Genomic DNA, 20,411 nt, shown 5'->3' on the forward strand with positions numbered 1-20,411 from the left:
AGCACACACAGGCGCAGAGTCAAACAGACAGCACACACAGGCGCAGAGTCAAACAGACAGCACACACACTAAGCGGACTCAGGAGAAGGGCTTTTAGAGGTGGTGTGAAGGTATGAGAGACAGATTGTTGATCAGAGGAGAGGCGGTGTGTGTGCGTATATAGGAGAAAGGGGGGGGGGGAAGCCTCTTGATCTATTGGGATTCTGTGATGGGGTGTGGTGAACTAGGGTGGAGAGAGAAGTTGCACACTCAGAGCAACACACACTAACGTTAAAAAGACACCGATCCAGTGTTTACCCCCTGCTGATTTCTCAGGCCCTGTGTGGGAATGGGTTCCAGTGTACTCAGATCAGCTCTTTCTCCTTCCCCTCTCCCTCCCCGTGTCGCTCTGCCACCACCATTAGCCAGACCTGTCACTGGCTGCCATGACCTGTTTGTGTTTAAAACCCCCCATGTTAATGTTTGTTAAAAAAGCTTGACATAAAAACAAACCTCCCCGCCGGATATCTTTATGACCACATTCTGTGCAAATACTTAAGCGGCTAATTAAAATGTCCAACGTGGCAATCGTTCTGTCTGCCGTGTTTGTTTGACCAGAACCAGAGCATGTGATGGAGCTATTGGAAACCCTGCTCATCACCTCTCTGGCCCTCCACGTCCAATCGTTCTGTCTGCCGTGTTTGTTTGACCAGAACCAGAGCATGTGATGGAGCTATTGGAAACCCTGCTCATCACCTCTCTGGCCCTCCACGTCCAATCGTTCTGTCTGCCGTGTTTGTTTGACCAGAACCAGAGCATGTGATGGAGCTATTGGAAACCCTGCTCATCACCTCTCTGGCCCTCCACGTCCAATCGGTCTGTCTGCCGTGTTTGTTTGACCAGAACCAGAGCATGTGATGAGTGGAGCTATTGGAAACCCTGCTCATCACCGCTCTGGCCCTCCACGTCCAATCGGTCTGTCTGCCGTGTTTGTTTGACCAGAACCAGAGCATGTGATGGAGCTATTGGAAACCCTGCTCATCACCTCTCTGGCCCTCCACGTCCAATCGGTCTGTCTGCCGTGTTTGTTTGACCAGAACCAGAGCATGTGATGGAGCTATTGGAAACCCTGCTCATCACCTCTCTGGCCCTCCACGTCCAATCGGTCTGTCTGCCGTGTTTGTTTGACCAGAACCAGAGTATGTGATGAGTGGAGCTATTGGAAACCCTGCTCATCGCCGCTCTGGCCCTCCACGTCCTTTCTAACCACTCTGCTAAAAACCACTTCGCTCTCACAGGGAAAATAAACTGCCGCTCCAAATTTGATCCATTTAATAAACTCACAATTTAAGCAAAACCAGTCTATTGACTTCCTGCACCTACCCTTTGGTTTTGAAGTATTGAAACCAAACCATGTGGATTTGCCCTTCCCTGAATGACGACTCACCACTACATATAGGCCCAATATAGGCTGCATCTCAATCAATAAAAAATCATTATTTTAGGTGCTCCTAACTTTTTTAAGTTGGGAGCACCAGTGCCACCTGCTACCTCTCTAAGCAGTCAATCAGTACACCTGGCCAAGCCGACTCCTCTATAGTCTCTAGTGTCTACACCTGGATGTGGCTTTCTGCCCTATTGGCTTGCTGCCCTACCATAGACATATTCTGTGTTTATAGGCTGACATCGGTAGCCATGGGGCCAGAGATTCAGAGACCTGTTAGAGAGGCAGCCTACTATCCAGAAGGCTGCTGGTTTATATCCTGGTAAGGGCAATGATCTAACAATCTCAAGGAAGGGTTTTGGTTTGAAATCCCATGTTCCATCCATCCATCCAGTCAGTCAGTACAGCAGCTGGATGTGGCCTGCTTTCCCAATGTGTGAGACAACTGTGTTTTCAGTCATCACAAACTTGTCAAAGACAGCTTAGGGGATTGGATGAGGGTCGTTGGGTGTAATTCCATTGAACAGTATGATGGGTGAAAATTGCACAAATTCTTCACTCCATTAAACCTTTAGCCAGGTTGTTAATTCCGTTGGCAAGCGAGAGAGACCGAGAGCTTATGTAGTTTACAGTCGTTCCCATTGCCACCGATGTGATTCGTCACACAGGGAAAGCCCCCCATCCCATCATTACTATTCTGTAAATGGATTCCACATGAAGCCCGACTGCATTAGCGGGGCCTGTAATACGGGCCGTATAAAGGTCACAATAATGATATGTAAACGTGTCGCACGCCAAGGCGGCCCACTTCTCTAAAGAGCGATCGAGGCCGTTAAAGAGATATTGTCGAGCGGCTACAACAGGCTCCCCGTTAACCTCGGGCTCGTTACACACTGGAGATACTCAATAATATTTACTAGGCTGCCCATCTTGTTTCTGCCCATCTTGCCTCTGCCACACACAGTGGACAGCTGGGCTTTAGGCTGATTCAGCTATCTGTTGAGTTTTGTCACTGCATTAGCCAACCCCATCTGACTGATCATCATTTGTGTGTGTGTGTGTGTGTGTGTGTGTGTGTGTGTGTGTGTGTGTGTGTGTGTGTGTGACATTCATGGACTGGCCAAATGAAACTTTTTTTATTCATGGGATGGTGATTGTCTACAATGGAGGTCAGAGTAAGGTAGTGTTTGTGTGGGAATTTAAGAGAGCTGTTAATTATCCCGAGAATATCTTTAGAAAGGGAATGTGTTGTGTTTGGTGTGGCACTACTTCACATCCTGTGCTGTGTTTTCTAACCTGATGTGTGTGTCTGTCTCTCTGATCTGTTCCTGTGTGCTGTCTGTGTGTTGCAGACCTGCGAGAGATAGTATTTGTGATCCAGAGCCAGAGGAACTCATTCCACATGAGTTGGGCAGAGAGACAGCGAGCAGACCTGTTACAACAGACTCAGAGCCTCACACAGGTACCACCAGCACCACTTAAAGAAACAAACACAGCAAATGATTTACTATCCTTTTGGGGAACTACAATTGACTTCCTTTCCATTTTCCCTAACCCCTAACCCTAATTGCAAACCTAAACCTAACCTCTATGCCTAAAATAGCCTTTGTCCTCATTGTCCCCACGATGGAGAATCCCTTGTGGGGACTTTTGTGGATTTCCAGGACCCACAAGGATAGTAATATATACACACACAGGTTTTTCGAAAAACAACAGCATCCCTTAACTTCAACCATCTTCTCTATGGCTCATGGCTGTTACTTCCCTACTTATTCCTCTACGCTCCCTGTGGAGCATACAGCCGTCATATCTGTTACTCTTTTGGAATAATTAGAGTGGAAAACCATCAGCTTAGTGTAACCGAGTCAAGTTCAACTCTTTACGTTTAAATTCCACCATCCGTGCCATTGAATTGCTTTTTCGCTGACGCCTCTGCCTGAAGTATTTCAAGAAGGTGGTCAGCTGTGTTTGCGAGACAGAGGATGCAAGGTCAAATAGCAGTGCGGGTTTGTGAGCGAGATAGCTAGACTTTTAAATTCATTAAATAGAACCATTGAGAGTGGTTACATTTCTCCAGCCCCATCCCTCAGCTGTTTACCAAACAGTGATGGGGTGGTTGCTTTGTTGTTGTTTGACTGCAGATTGCTCATTTAACACGGTGTTATACAACCTAATTAACAAGCAGAGTTTCAGTTCTGTATCGATACTGCAGTCAACCAAGGAAATAAATGATATGTCTTTTCACAATACACTTAATCAGCATCAATTAACCGAGGCACCAGTGCAGTCCATGCTCGTTGCCACATGGTGTCAGTATTACTTTTGATATGAAGGAAACGACCATTGTCTCAGATCGCAGCCCCATCTGAACGGTAAAGAAAACTAGGTACTGGTAGCATAGTGTGTTGTCCACTAGTGTAATGCAATGAAATACATCACCATGGTTGTCTTTGTTAAACAGACTACATCATATTGTATTGACTTGTCACTTATATATTGTATTGTCACTTGTTAAATCCACTTCCACTTCAGGGGAAGAGAGGTTAAAGAAGGATCTTTAAGCCTTAAATTGACATTTGAGACATGGATTGTGTATGTGTGTCATGTAGAGGATGTATGGGCAGGACAAAAGATTTAAGTGCCTTTTGAATGGGGTATGGTAGTAGGTGCAAGGCGCACCGGTTTGTGTCAAGAACTGCAATGCTGCTGGATGTTTCACACTCAACAGTTTCCCGTGTGTATCAAGAATGGTCTACCACCCAAAGAATATCCAGCCAGTTTGACACAACTGTGGGAAGCATTGGAGTCAACATGGGCCAGCATCCCTGTGCAACACTTTTGACACCTTGTAGAGTCTGACGAATTGAGGCTGTTCTGAGGGGAATGGGGGGACAACTCAATATTAGGAAGGCCTATTATTAAGATTATCCTACCAAAGGGACATTAAAAACTGTAACATCTTATGTTTCACTGAGACGTGGCTGAACGAAGAAACAGACAATATAGAGCTGACGGGATTTTCTATGCACCGGCAGAACAGAGACGCTACCTCTGGTAAGATGAGGGGTGGGGGTGTGTGTCTTTTTGTCAATAACAGCTGGTGCCTGATGTCTAATATTTAAGAAGTCTCGAGGTATTGGTCGCCTGATGAAGAGTACCTTATGATAAGTTGTAGACCACACCATCTACCAAGAGAGTTCTCATTTGTATTATTCGTAGCCGTCTATTTACCACCACAAAGCAAAGCTGACACCCAGAAGTGGCGCTCCTCGTGGCCGGGGACTTTAATGCAGAAAAACTTGTATCAGTTTTACCAAATTTTTACCAGCATGTTGCATGTGCAACCAGGGGGAAAAAACTCCAAGTCCACATTTACTCCACACACACACAGATGCATACAAAGCTCTCCCCCACCCTCCACTGGGAAAATCTGACCACAGTTCTATCCTCCTGATTCCTGCTTACGAGCAAAAACTAAAGTAGGAAGTACCAGTGACTCGCTCCATACGGAACTGGTTAGATGACGCGGATGCTACACTACAGAACTGTTATGCTAGCACAGACTGGAAAATCTTCCGGGATTCATCCAATGGCATTGAGGAATACACCACCTCAGTCATTGGCTTCATCAATAAGTGCATCGACGATGTCGTCCCCACAGTGACTGTACGTACATATCCCAACCAGAAGCCATAGATTACAGGAAACATCTGCATCAAGATAAAGGCTAGAGCTGCCACTTTCAAGGAGCGGAATCCGACGCTTATAAGATATCCCGCTATGCCCTCAGACGAACCATCAAACAAGCAAAGCATCAATACAGGATTAAGATTGAGTCCTACTACACCGGCCCTGACCCTCTTCGGATGTGGCAGGGCTTGAAAACTTTTACGGACTACAAAGGGAAACCCAGACGCGAGCTGCCCAGTGACGCGTGCCTACCAGACAAGCTAAATGCCTTTTATGCTCGCTTCGAAGAAAGCAACACTGAAGCATGCACGAGAGCACCAGCTGTTCTGGATGACTGTGTGATAATGCTCTCGGTAGCCAATGTGAACAAAGCCTTTAAACAGGTCAACATTCACAAAGCTGCTGAGCCAGATGGATTACCAGGACGTGTACCTAAAGCATGCATGGACCAACTGTCAAGTTTCTTCACTGACATTTTCAAACTCTCCCTGAGTCTGTAATACCTACATGTTTCAAGCAGACCACCATAGTCCCTGTGCCCAAGGAAGCGAAGGTAACCTGCCTAAATGATTACCGCCCCATGGCACTCACGTCGGTAGCCGTGAAGTGCTTCGAAAGGCTGGTCATGGCTCACATCAACAGCATCCTCCCGGACACCATAAACCCACTCCAATTCACATACCGCCCCAACAGATCCACAAAAGACACATTCTCAATCGCACTCCACACCGCCCTTTCTTACCTGGACAAAGGGAACACCTATGTGAGAATGCTGTTCATTGACTACAGCTCAGCGTTCAACACCATAGTGCCCACGAAGCTCTTCACTAAGCTAAGGATTCTGGGACTAAACAACAACTGGATCCTGGACTTCCTGACGGGCCGCCCCCAGGTGGTAAGAGTCGGCAACAATACATCTGCCACGCTGATCCTGAACACTGGGGCCCCTCAGGGGTGTGTGCTTAGTCCCTTCCTGTACTCCCTGTTCACCCACGACTGCGTGGCCAAACACGACTCCAACACCATCATTAAGTTTGCTGACGACACAACAGTGATAGGCCTGATCACCGACAACAATGAGACGGCCTATAGGGAGGAGGTCAGAGAACTGGCAGTGTGGTACCAGGACAACAACCTTTCCCTCAATGTGAGCAAGACAAAGGAGCTGATCGTGGACTACAGGAAAAGGTAGTCCGAACAGTCCCCCATTAACATCAACGGGGTTGTAGTGGAATGGGTCGGGAGTTTCAAGTTCCTTGGTGTCCACATCACCAACGAACTATCATGGTCCAAATGTACCAAGACAGTCGTGAGGAGGGCACAACAAAACCTATTCCACCTCGGGAGACTGAAAAGATTTGACATGGGCCCCCAGATCCTCAAAAGGTTCTACAGCTGCTCCATCGTGAGCATCATAACCGGTTGCATCAACCAAACCTCGTATGGCAACTGCTCGGCATCTGACCGTAAGGCGCTACAGAGGGCACAGTACATCACTGGGGCCAAGCTTCCTGCTATCCAGGAGGCGTTGTCAGAGGAAAGCCCATAGGAAAGCCCCCCGCTACCTTTCCCCCTCTTGTACACTGCTGCTACTCGCTGTTAGTTTGTTACCTATGCATAGTCACTTCGCCCCCACCTACATGTACAGATTACCTCAGCTAGCCTGTACCCCTGCACTCTGACTCGGTACCGGTGCCCCCTGTATATAGCCTCGTTATTCTTATTGTGTTACTTTTTATTATTACTTCCAATTTTAGCCTACTTGGTAAATATTTTCTTCTTCTTGAACTGCACTGTTGGTTAAGGGCTTGTAAGTAAGCATTTCATGGTAATATCTACACTTTGTATTCGGCGCATGTGGCAAATAAAGTTAGATTTGTATGAGTAAGGAGGCTGTGGCTGTTTTGAGTCTTGGGAACAAGCTCCCCCACCCTTGCCACACACACCCCACCTAGTCTACTCCGATTAAAGCATACTGTGTCTCTGTGATGGCTGTGTCTCTCTGACCCTGAGTCACCTCTCAATCAGCCTCCCATTCCTCTGCTCTACTCCATGTCCACACTCTCCACAACCACATCATGCTCTGTCTCTCTCTATCTCTATCTCTCTCTCCTGCTCAAATAAAATAAAATCATTTGTCACATGCACCAAATACAACAGGTGTAGAGACCTTCCCGTGAAATGCTTACTTACAAAAACCCCTAGCCAACGATGCAGTTTAAAAAAAAAAAGTTTTAAAAAAGAAACACTATAGAATAACAATAACAAGGCTATATACAGGGGGTACCGGTACTGAGTCATTGTGCGGGTGTACAGGTTAGTTGAGTTAATTGAGGTAATTTGTACATGTAGGTAGGGGTAAAGTGACTATGCATAGATAATAAACAGTGAGTAGCAACAGTGTAAAAATAAAGGGGGGGTTCAATGCAAATAGTCTGCTGCTGATTATGAGTCTGCACACACACAGTGGCCATAAACAAAACTCTGCTTCCTCATGCCACTCAAATCTGGCAATCGTTTTTTTAGAAGTGGCGTAAAGCCATGGCTTTTTGTCCTTGCCGCCTGCCTGGTGTTTGAACTGACTTATTTCTTACTACCTAAGGTGAGTTGAAAGTCAAGTTTAGATGGGTGAACATACCATTATGAGCCTCGTTATGTTGTTGGTGTGTATATGGGGCTTGACTGAGTTGCTGGCAAACCCCCGGCTGACTAATATGGCTAACACACTGGACACAGACTAGGGTTAATGAGTTACAGTCCAGTACTATGATGGTGGCATGGTAGGTGTTTGTGGGACATTGCTGTTGAGTAGCATGAGTATTTAAATCAATCTGGAGAGAGGCTGTGTGTCTGTGAGCAGCATGGTCCCCCTTGGTCTCCAGTCTGCTGTTTGGAGTGGATGCAGTCATGAACCCTTGTTTTCCTCTATGTGTGAGACTACCTCAGGCCACTACTGATTTACCTCACATGCCCATCAACTCAGAATCAGAGAAGGTTTGATTGAAACCAAGTTTGTGTTTTCATCTCCAAAAGCACATTTTTTGAGCAGTGCATAGGGCAGTACCATTAGGCTACACACAGTTTGTTTGTTTTAGAATAGCCATTGTATAGGTACTTAGTAAAGCTGGGTGATATGGACAAAAATCCATATTGTGATAAATTGCCTGAATTGATGCGATAAAAAGAGCGATAAGTTCATAGCATTAATGTGCTCCACCGTTTTCTAACATGATCCTTTAAACTACTACTAGTAGTTTGATGATTGTAGCCATCAATTGTCCAATAAACAATCACCCATATTAGCAAACTTTATTTTATTTCAAAATTCACATTTTTCTATATATGCTACTTATCGTAATGGATGATACCGTGTGTCTCATGTGTCTCTGCTGTCTCTAACTAAAACCAGAATCTTTGAGGACTGTCCTTCCAAAGGTTCCTTAGGTTGTCCTTCCTCCTGCTGTAAACAAACGACTTCTTTGGTTACTCTGCTCTAAATTGACTACCTCTTAGCGTTAAAGTAAATACTTTGTTAGTTACTCTAAAGAAATGACTTCCTTGGGTTACTTCTGTAAAGACTTCCTTAGCTACTCTGCTCTTAAGTTAAGACTCCCTTGGTTACTCTTAAATACATCTTTATGTTACTGCTGTAAAGTAAAGACTTCCAGAGGTCCCACTGCTCTAAAGTAACAAGGTTTTACCTGTCTGGCTTGACTTAAACACTGTTTTTTCTTTTCAGACACCCCCTCCAGTCCTGCTCCTCCACAGTCTGACAGACAATGAGGGAGACTGGAGCATCCTTCCTCTGCTGCCTTAGTAAGTGCTCGGGCCTGTCAGCTTTCAAAAGAGCAGCAACATCCACAAAGACTTCCATCTTGTAATTCCATACAGTACAGTTAGGGACATAACGATTCACCGGTAGGCATTGGTCCCCGGTTCAAATGTTTAAGATATGAGTGCAAGGCCTGCGGGATCCCAAACCGATCCAAATGTAGCATCTATCAGTCAGAAAATCTATTCAAACTTTACGATTCGGCTGCTCTTTTTTTTTTTGTTGGCTCAAATGACTTTATTTGTACCTTCTGAAAATACCGCTCATATTTTGTGACAACTGTGTCCTCTCCTTCAGTGTCAAACTAAGAATGTAATTATGTTGACAGTCATTGATCTGCAAGTCATTTTGCATGCCGAATAACCCCAGGCAATATCAGTAGCCTATTTTAAATTGCACGCTGTGTGCAGCTTCACGCGCTGACCATCGAGAGGTACACCTATTCCCGATCTACTCGTCTCTTTCAGCATTCAAATGTTTGTCAAATGGCCTCTGCAATATGAGGCTTTGTTAGCAAATTACAATGGTTGTCATTTAACTGACATTTTTATCAAATCCGTTGTTGAAAAGCGTATGGCTGTCTCCATCTGATAGGGTCAGGTAAAAAAGAGGGGGAAATAATTGCTAACTTTACTAACAATTTTTCGCAAATAACATTGTAACAATAATTGAGGTTCGATGAAAGTTTTGTTTACTTTGTGCAGCATGATATTCTACAAGGTCTAAACACAATCGTTAATTAGTTTGAATGACTGTTTCTCCTATTGTGTAACAGGATTACCTACCATATGATAGTTACCTATAGCTGTCACCTTATGCCCTGTTCGGCCTTTTGCTACCCTGGGTGCCAGTCTGTTTTGGCTCTCTTGCTAACTCCTTATTGAATTTTCATGCCAAACAATGACAACAATGATGGAGTAGGCAACCGCACAAACAGATCTGGGACCAGGCTAGCCTTTTGCTGGGACCAGGCTAGCCTTTTGCTGGGACCAGGCTAGCCTTTTGCTGGGACCAGGCTAGCCTTTTGCTACAAGATCAAAACAAGTAGTTCATATCATGAATGTATCCACTGGTTCAATAATCTGTGTAAAGGTCTGGCGACCATGACGATGTTTCTGCCTCCTTAGCCTCTCCTCGTTGTTTGGGAAGAACTCATCCTGGTTGGTGTTTCTGGAAGAGGAAACTAACGTCAAGGTGACCAAGCTGCTCCAGGCCCTCAGGAAGTTTGACAGGAGAAAAGTAAGTGATCCACAGATTTAGGATTGTAATAATTATATCTCTACTTAATAACCACTCTGTGTGTGTGGGTGTGGGTGTGTGTGTGTGTGTGTCTCTCTCACTCTTTAGACGTGAAACCTTTGTTTAGAAAAATAAACTCCAGTACACTGGCATTCTTGTATGTGCCACAGAGTGTCTAATGGATCTCATACTAACATTTTGGCCCAAATTACCTTTACTTGGTACCTTAATCACAGTACATCACTTCTCCTTGGCCAATGACTAAGCACTAGCCGTCTGTCTCAGCTGCTGTAATAGAGTCAGTGGGGTGGACCTAGTCTCGGAAACTCAGACCCTAGCCAACAGCAGTGACTAGAGTCTGGGCTTAACAATGGACTCTTTTACAAACACATTATGAGCAGCTTTAGCCGCCCGGCTCACCGGAGGCCCATTGATAATAATGATGCTATGATTGTTTTTTAGCAGCAGCACAGATGCAGGGGGGGTTTTGTTTTGTGTCTTATTAAGGTGATATTAACTATTTTACTCCGAGCTCGTCTCCAGAGCTGCTCTCTCCCTGAGGTTCAGGATCCAGGTGTTGCCGGTTGATTAGCGACTTGTTTTAAACCACAGACAGAAGGCCAATAGAACAGGTTTTGTCCTCCACAGTGTTATTGAGTTAATATCTTCTTTTTTTTTTTTTTTTGAATAACCAGATAACGACAGTTGATAGTGTTGCCTCATTTCTTTCAAAGTAACATCCTGCAGCAAAGTGAATGCTTAAACTTTCTGGAGTTTGTTACCATCAATCATTTGTGTAGGTTTTTATAAGAGTTTCAAATTACTCTCCTACTGTCAAACATAAAATGTGTCATCTTGGGAATTCACAAATGATGTTTTTGTTGCTACGATTTATGGGGTGAACGATTTGTGTTTTGATAACCCTCGACAGTTGAAACAGGCTTTAAACCAAAGCATGGGAAAGAGAGAAAAATCATCCAACCGCCATCCCGACACCGTCAAACTAACTCCACCTCCCGGTGGTACACCAGACCTTAACAGAGAACCGAGGTCCAAGTTATTCTCACTCTGAAAAACGATGCATAATAATTAAGTGAACCTTCCATCTGCTAGCCGGGACAGCCTGGAACTTGTAAGGGATCCCAATTCCAAGTGGGAAATAGAATTCATTATTATCTCATCACACAAATCAAATCAAATTGTAGTTTGTCACATGCGACAAATAAAACAGGTGTGGACCTTACCCTGAAATGCTTACTGACAAGCCCTTAACCAACAACGCAGTTTTAAGAAAAAATGTACTAAATAAACTAAAGTTTTAAAAAAAGACAAAAAAATTAACACAATAACATTTAAATAATGAGGCTATATACAGGCTATATGTCATTGTGCGGGGTACACACAGTGCTGAGCTCCGAGCACTGTATCAGGGATGAGGAGAGGATGTAGGTGGTCTTATGACTCACTTTGTATACACACTGTATGTGTGACTTCAATTTTGGGTGAATTCGATTCAGTATTAACGCAGGGACCATCTTTACCATGGTCAAATAAAGTCTGAAAATAGTTTTGGGTACTTTAAAAACAACTACTACTAATATAACTGCTAGACTCCCCTCGGAGATACTGTATGCTTCCGTTTATCAGATTAAAAGAAGTGTATGCATGGAAGCAGTAGTTTTTTTTAACAAAGACATACGTACATTTGCCTGTCATGTCGAATTGGGAATAAAGCTTGCTCTTTTTATTACATTTATTTCTGCAACATTTATAATCCTTAATCTCAATGAATACAGCCCAGATGTGTGGCGCGTTACCAGCTATGTCATCATGATGCTGATGATGTCACATCCATCCCTCAGGAGTGGTTCCTGGGTAAACCTCTCCATGACGAGGAGTCGACCATCATCCACCACTACGCCTTTGCAGAGAACCCCTCCATCTTTAAATACCCAGACTTCTCTGCTGCCTGGGCCCTTAGCATCCCCCTACTTGACAGGTCAGGTCCTAATCTATATCTAACTTCCTTTAACTTTTGTTGTCTCCATCTACCTTTCTTTATAGTTGCAATCTGTGATTTGTACATACATTTTTCGACTTCTAAATGAATTATATAGCTATTTCTTCTTGGAAAATATAACTTATGAATGCCTCATTCAACTGTCTTGTCCAATCAGAACCCAAAATATAAGCTTGTTTTACTCCATTGTTTGTAAACAATGTCAATTGAAAACAAACACGTCATAGCTTTAAAACATAGTTAGAACTATACATTACATGAGAGAGTGATTACATTTCTTCAGGCACATCTCTCAGCTGTTTACCAAAAAGTGGCGGTGGCCATTTTGTTGTTGTTTGAATTACAGGTGGCAGCGTTGAACCCTAGTCTCCATCTACCCTCCTTTAAACACTAGTCTCCCTCTACCATCCTTTAACCCTACCTTGGAATTTCTTTCATTGTCAATGCGTTTAAGCCAATCAGTTGTGTTGTGACAAGGTAGGGGGGTATACAGAAGATAGCACTATCTGGTAAAAGACCAAGTCCATATTATGCCAAGAACAGCTCAAATAAGCAAAGAGAAATGACAGTCCATCATTACTTTAAGACATGAAGGTCAGTCAATCTGGAAAATGTAAATAACTTTTAAAGATTCTTCAAGTGCAGTCGCAAAAACCATCAAGGGCTATGATGAAACTGGCTCTCATGAGGACCGCCACAGGAATGGAAGACCCAGAGTTACCTCTGCTGCAGAGGATAGGTTCATTAGAGTTAACTGCACCTCAGAAATTGCAGCCCAAATAAATGCTTCACAGAGTTCAAGTAACAGACACATCTCAACATCACCTGTTCAGAGGAGACTACGTGAATCAGGCCTTCATGGTCGAATTGCTGCAAAGAAACCACTACTAAAGGACACCATAAGAAGAAGAGACTTGATTGAGCCAAGAAACACCAGCAGTGAACATTAGACCGGTGGAAATTGGTCCTTTCGTCTGATGAGTCCAAATTGGAGATTTTTTGTTCCAACCGCAGTGTCTTTGTGAGACGCGGTTTGGCTGAACGGATGATCTCTGCATGTGTATTACCCACCGTGAAGCATGGAGGAGGAAGTGTTATGGTGTGGGGGTGCTTTGCTGGTGACACTGTCAGTGATTTATTTAGAATTCAAGGCACACTTAACCAGCATGACTAAAACAGCATTCTGCAGTGATACGCCATCCTGTCTGGTTTGGGCTTAGTGAAACTATCATTTGTTTTTCAACAGGACAATAACTTAACACACCTCCATGCTGAGTAATTGCTATTTTATCAAGAAGGAGAGTGATTGAGTGCTGCATCAGATGACCTGGCCTCCACAACCAAATTGAGAAGTTTTGGTATGAGTTGGGCTGCAGAGTGAAGGAAAATCAGTCAATAAATGCTCAGTGTATGTGGGAACTCCTTCAAGACTGTTGGAAAAGCATTCCAGGTGAAGCTGGTTGAGAGAATGCCAAGAGTGTGCAAAGCTGTCATCAAGGCAAAGGGTGGCTATTTGCAGAATCTCAAATATAAAATATATTTGTTTATCACTTTTTATGGTTATTACATGATTCCATATGTGTTATTTCATAGGTTTGATGTCTTCACTAATATTCAACAATGTAGAAAATAGTAAAAATAAAGAAAAACCCTTCAAATAGTAGGTGTTGTAATATATTTTTTTACGTGAATCACATTTTTATTTGGCGTACCCCCGACGGCATTGCGCATACCCCTGGGGGGTATAGTTTAGGAATACCTGACCTATAGTATTCACTGCTAACATAGATCATGTTTCTTCCCTAGTGGTCTTTAGAAACCTGAATAGCAACCACATATCAGCAATGATGTTCTCTGCTGGACAATATGTTTTTTTCATTATATCATCAATCATTGTTACATTCCTAGTGGTCTAGGGAAAATAATCATATTTTATTCAATTCTAACTGCACATTCTAATAGACAGTTATTTGATGTTCCAGGCTCGCAAACAAAGTGAGAGATGATCCACTCAAGTCTGACTTCACTATCGATCTGAAGCATGAGGTAAGATGTATATACGACAGCATTATTGTTATGAGTTCAAATAAAATGTTATTGGTCACGTACCCATATTTAGCAGATGTTATTGCGGGTGTAGCGAAAATGCTTGGTTCTAATGAAAATGCTTTTAATTAAAGAGTAATTTAAATGATTAGTTTAATATTTTGGCTACAGTTTATGATGGCATGGAGTAAAGCAAATGTGTGTCACTCACCACGTTTCTATCCACAGTTTTATATGCACTTAAAGTCGTACCGTATAAAACTAATCATGACCGCTCTGATGGAAACAGGACGTTTCGGTACAATTTGATAAATGCAGACAAATAATTTTTTCATTCAACATGGTAGGATCTTTTTGTGTCTAAGATGAATTATGTGTGCAATGGTGGTGGAAACGCCTTTATGCGCAAATATTGATATAATAGCCGATTGAGATAAACTTGAAGTCACGCAATGATATGGTGTGCGGTCCTCCCACTACGAATCAGGAAACCATTCAGTCTATTAGGCTACAGATGAAATAAGTTACGATGAACTTCACAGGGTGGTGAAAGCGCACAGTGATCTTGATGCTCTTGCCCCAAAAATATTGAGGGTCTTATTCTGGTGACATGATGCTTGACTGGTATTTGACAAATACAAATATCCTTGCTCTTATCCATAATAATGTCATCATGTAGACTAGCCTTCCGGCACTGTATCTGAGAGCTGTTGGCTAGAGTGCAGATGCCAAGACCAGAGTATGCACATTTACTATTTAATGGAACAGTTTTTGTGACAAAACTATCGGTACAGTTGAAAATGCGATGGAAACACCTTGAACTTTAGATTTGTATTCGGTACATGAAAATTTAAGTGGTAAAAGTATACTGAACAAAAATATAAACGTAGCATGCAACAATTTAAAAGATTTTACTTAGTAGCAGTTCCTAAAAGGAGATCAGTCAATTGTAATAAATTAATTAGGCCCTTATCTATGGATTTCACAGGACTGGGAATACAGAGATGCATCTGTTCGTCACATATACCTTAAAAAAAGATTGGGGCGTGGATCCGAAAAGCAGTCAGTATCTGGTGTGACCACCATTTCCCACATGCAGCGAGACACATTTCCTTCGCATAGAGTTGATCAGGCTGTTGTTTGTGGCCTGTTGTCACGTAGCTAGGAGTGGTGGGTGCGGAGTCGGGCGCAGAGAGCAGAGGTTTAGGGAAAACCTGATTTATTCCGGTAAGTAAGGTCACGCCAAAAACAACAGGCGAAAATAATGACCGACCCCAATCAGGACACCAAACATTCCGAAAAATAACAAAACACAACCATCCACAAACAGGACAGAGAACAAGCCCGCACAAACGCAGGCGGGCATAGAAGGCTTAAATAGCCCTGAAACAAACCCCAAACAAGAAACCGGTGAACATTAACCAACAGCAGCTGGATATTCGCAGGAGCTGGAACACGCTGCTGTACACGTCGATCCAGAATATCCCAAACATGCTTAACGGGTGACATATCTGTGGAGTATGCAGGCCATGGAAGAACTGGGACATTTTCAGCTTCCAGGAATTGTGTACAGATCCTTGTGACTTGGAGCTGTGCATTATCATGCGGAAACTTGAGGGGATGACGGCGGATGAATGGCACAACAATTGGCCTCAGGATCTTGTCACGGTATCTCTGTGTATTCAAATTGCCATTCTCTGACAACATCTCTGGTGGACATTCCTGCCGTCAGCATACCAATTGCATGCTCCCTCAAAACTTGAGACATTTGTGTTTTGTGATAAAACTGCACATTTGAGTGGCCTTTTTTTTGTCCCCAGCACAAGATGCACCTGTGTAATGACCATGCTGTTTAATCAGCTTCTTGAAATGCCACACCTGTCAGGTGGATGAATTATTTTGGCAAAGGAGAAATGCTCACTGACAGGGATATAAACAAATGGGTGTGCAACTTTTGTGCGTATGAAAGGTTTCCGGGATCTTTTATTTCAGCTCAGGAAACATGGGACCAACAATTTACATGTTGCATTTATATTTTTGTTCAGTGTACATTGTGTGCACACTATATCATCACGCCATGGTTTTTTGCCTGCAACAAGTCCATTTGGTGGAAACACACCACTGGTGTGGTTCTTTATGCGAATTCTAGAATGTTCTCATGAAAATCTGTCGCCAATTGGATGAATATCCAGTTTATGACACTACACATTCTTCAACTTGTATTATCCTTCTCTGCTGTCCCCTGTCCTTTCCTGCTGTTGTTGACAGGAGATTCTATACACGAACATTGTCTTAAGCCTAGTAGATGCTATAATTTAAATATAACCTGGTGTCACAAACTCATTACATCCGACAATAGCCCATTAGAAGCAGTTTCCAGCTACCTCTTCCTTAAGCCCAGCTGGCTGTCACATTGTTGTCTGAGGGACATTCTGGTCTTGTAACTTAAACCTTCTTTCTTTCTCCTCTTCCTTCTCTTTTTTTTGTTGCCTCATCTCAGATCATCTTCCGTCCTTCATTCAGGGGAGAAATAGAGTAGCACTGACTGTATGACTTTCTCTCTCCCTCCACTCTCTCACTCCTTCTCTCGGCTGGGTTTTCCTTCCAACTGTCTGGACTCACATTGCCTGTCACATTTCTCTGCCTCATGGATACAGCCTCGGATATGACAGACGGGGAATAATACTTTACAATAAGGATATATTAAAACATGAGTTAATGCATTAGTTAAGCAGAATAAATCATTCATTCATATATCTTCGAAACATTAATTATTTGTATGTATGTTTACTAAGCCATCAAAAATGCATGAATAAATGATTTATAAAGCTGATATTTAATGTTAGTTAAAATCAAATCAAATCAAATCAAATCAAATTTTATTTGTCACATACACATGGTTAGCAGATGTTAAATGCGAGTGTAGCGAAATGCTTGTGCTTCTAGTTCCGACAATGCAGTGATAACCAACAAGTAATCTAACTAACAATTCCAAAACTACTGTCTTATACACAGTGTAAGGGGATAAGGAATATGTACATAAGGATATATGAATGAGTGATGGTACAGAGCAGCATACAGTAGATGGTATCGAGTACAGTATATACATATGAGATGAGTGTGTAGACAAAGTAAACAAAGTGGCATAGTTAAAGTGGCTAGTGATACATGTGTTACATAAGGATGCAGTCGATGATGTAGAGTACAGTATATACATATGCATATGAGATGAATAATGTAGGGTAAGTAACATTATATAAGGTAGCATTGTTTAAAGTGGCTAGTGATATATTTACATAATTCCCATCAATTCCCATTATTAAAATGGCTGGAGTTGGGTCAGTGTCAATGACAGTGTGTTGGCAGCAGCCACTCACACTGTTAGTGGTGGCTGTTTAACAGTCTGATGGCCTTGAGATAGAAGCTGTTTTTCAGTCTCTCGGTCCCAGCTTTGATGCACCTGTACTGACCTCGCCTTCTGGATGATAGCGGGGTGAACAGGCAGTGGTTCGGGTGGTTGATGTCCTTGATGATCTTTATGGCCTTCCTGTAACAACGGGTGGTGTAGGTGTCCTGGAGGGCAGGTAGTTTGCCCCCGGTGATGCGTTGTGCAGTCCTCACTACCCTCTGGAGAGCCTTACGGTTGAGGGCGGAGCAGTTGCCGTACCAGGCGGTGATACAGCCCGCCAGGATGCTCTCGATTGTGCATCTGTAGAAGTTTGTGAGTGCTTTGGTGACAAGCCGAATTTCTTCAGCCTCCTGAGGTTGAAGAGGCGCTGCTGCGCCTTCTTCACGACGCTGTCAGTGTGAGTGGACCAATTCAGTTTGTCTGTGATGTGTATGCCGAGGAACTTAAAACTAGCTACCCTCTCCACTACTGTTCCATCGATGTGGATAGGGGGTGTTCCTCTGCTGTTTCCTGAAGTCCACAATCATCTCCTTAGTTTTGTTGACGTTGAGTGTGAGGTTATTTTCCTGACACCACACTCCGAGGGCCCTCACCTCCTCCCTGTAGGCCGTCTCGTCGTTGTTGGTAATCAAGCCTACCACTGTTGTGTCGTCCGCAAACTTGATGATTGAGTTGGAGGCGTGCGTGGCCACGCAGTCGTGGGTGAACAGGGAGTACAGGAGAGGGCTCAGAACGCACCCTTGTGGGGCCCCGTGTTGAGGATCAGCGGGGAGGAGATGTTGTTGCCTACCCTCACCACCTGGGGGCGGCCCGTCAGGAAGTCCAGTACCCAGTTGCACAGGGCGGGGTCGAGACCCAGGGTCTCGAGCTTGATGACGAGCTTGGAGGGTACTATGGTGTTGAATGCCGAGCTGTAGTCGATGAACAGCATTCTCACATAGGTATTCCTCTTGTCCAGGTGGGTTAGGGCAGTGTGCAGTGTGGTTGAGATTGCATCGTCTGTGGACCTATTTGGGCGGTAAGCAAATTGGAGTGGGTCTAGGTGTCAGGTAGGGTGGAGGTGATATGGTCCTTGACTAGTCTCTCAAAGCACTTCATGATGACGGAAGTGAGTGCTACGGGCGGTAGTCGTTTAGCTCAGTTACCTTAGCTTTCTTGGGAACAGGAACAATGGTGGCCCTCTTGAAGCATGTGGGAACAGCAGACTGGTATAGGGATTGATTGAATATGTCCGTAAACACACGGCCAGCTGGTCTGCGCATGCTCTGAGGGCGCGGCTGGGGATGCCGTCTGGGCCTGCAGCCTTGCGAGGGTTAACACGTTTAAATGTCTTACTCACCTCGGCTGCAGTGAAGGAGAGACCGCATGTTTCCGTTGCAGGCCGTGTCAGTGGCACTGTATTGTCCTCAAAGCGGGCAAAAAGTTATTTAGTCTGCCTGGGAGCAAGACATCCTGGTCCGTGACTGGGCTGGATTTCATCTTGTAGTCCGTGATTGACTGTAGACCCTGCCACATGCCTCTTGTGTCTGAGCCGTTGAATTGAGATTCCACTTTGTCTCTGTACTGACGCTTAGCTTGTTTAATAGCCTTGCGGAGGGAATAGCTGCACTGTTTGTATTCAGTCATGTTGCCAGACACCTTGCCCTGATTAAAAGCAGTGGTTCGCGCTTTCAGTTTCACGCGAATGCTGCCATCAATCCACGGTTTCTGGTTAGGGAATGTTTTTATCGTTGCTATGGGAACGACATCTTCACGCACGTTCTAATGAACGTTAGTTAATATATAACCTTAAGTCCCAGCATCTAAACTAAACGCTTGTATAGAAACATAGTTAACACCCCAGATTGTGATACCAACACAGTCGCTACAGTGGGGTTAGTAACCATTACTCCATGAAAATAAAACTATTCAGTGTCATTTATCTTTAATTTCAAAAACAGAATTAGCATCAAGCTTAGCTAACTTTAGCTTTCTTGAAAGGCTAGCCTTCCTAAACAGTAGCTAGCTAACAGCAGACTTGGTGTAAATGTTGGCATTGAGCTTGAAAGACACTTTTATTTTGGTAGCTAAATGTTTGCTCTTGTTGTAAGCCATGCTCAAGGTCCTAAATACATTTCATAAGCGCCATCGACGAGACATTACTGTGCAGCCGTATTCATCGACCTGGCCAAGACTTTCGACTCTGTCAATCACCACATTCTTATTAGCAGACTCAACTGCCTCTCATTTGAGAAACCAAGGCTGGTTTACCACTACATTTACATTTACATTTAAGTCATTTAGCAGACGCTCTTATCCAGAGCGACTTACAAATTGGTGCATACACCTTATGACATCCAGTGGAACAGCCACTTACAATAGTGCATCTAAATCTTTTAGGGGGGGGGTGAGAAGGATTACTTACCCTATCCTAGGTATTCCTTGAAGAGGTGGGGTTTCAGGTGTCTCCGGAAGGTGGTGATTGACTCCGCTGTCCTGGCGTCGTGAGGGAGTTTGTTCCACCATTGGGGGGCCAGAGCAGCGAACAGTTTTGACTGGGCTGATAGAGTGCAGTGTGTGAAATTGGAGGGACAACTACTTCTCTGGCAGTCTCTATGGGGGTACCACAGGGTTCAATTCTTGGGCCGACTCTTTTCTCTGTATACATCAATGATGTCGCTCTTGCTGCTGGGGATTCTCTGATCCACCTCTACGCAGACGACACCATTCTGTATACTTCTGGCCCTTCGTTGGCCCTGTGTTAACTAACCTC

At 43.8% G+C, this 20,411-nt stretch overlaps 1 protein-coding gene across 1 annotated transcript in view; it reads left to right on the top strand.

Moving 5' to 3' along the window:
* Nucleotides 1–20,411, top strand: part of LOC118366037 (beta-1,3-glucosyltransferase-like) — a 111,393-nt gene that overhangs the window by 61,205 nt on the left and 29,777 nt on the right. The window contains exons 4-8 of the mRNA XM_035748356.2: nt 2,776–2,885; nt 8,853–8,929; nt 10,073–10,184; nt 12,047–12,183; nt 14,187–14,250. Coding sequence (XP_035604249.1) covers nt 2,776–2,885; nt 8,853–8,929; nt 10,073–10,184; nt 12,047–12,183; nt 14,187–14,250 — 500 coding nt within the window. The remainder of the gene's footprint in view (nt 1–2,775; nt 2,886–8,852; nt 8,930–10,072; nt 10,185–12,046; nt 12,184–14,186; nt 14,251–20,411) is intronic.

This window comes from Oncorhynchus keta, chromosome 33, assembly GCF_023373465.1.
Source record: "Oncorhynchus keta strain PuntledgeMale-10-30-2019 chromosome 33, Oket_V2, whole genome shotgun sequence".
NCBI classification, from domain to species: domain Eukaryota; kingdom Metazoa; phylum Chordata; class Actinopteri; order Salmoniformes; family Salmonidae; genus Oncorhynchus; species Oncorhynchus keta.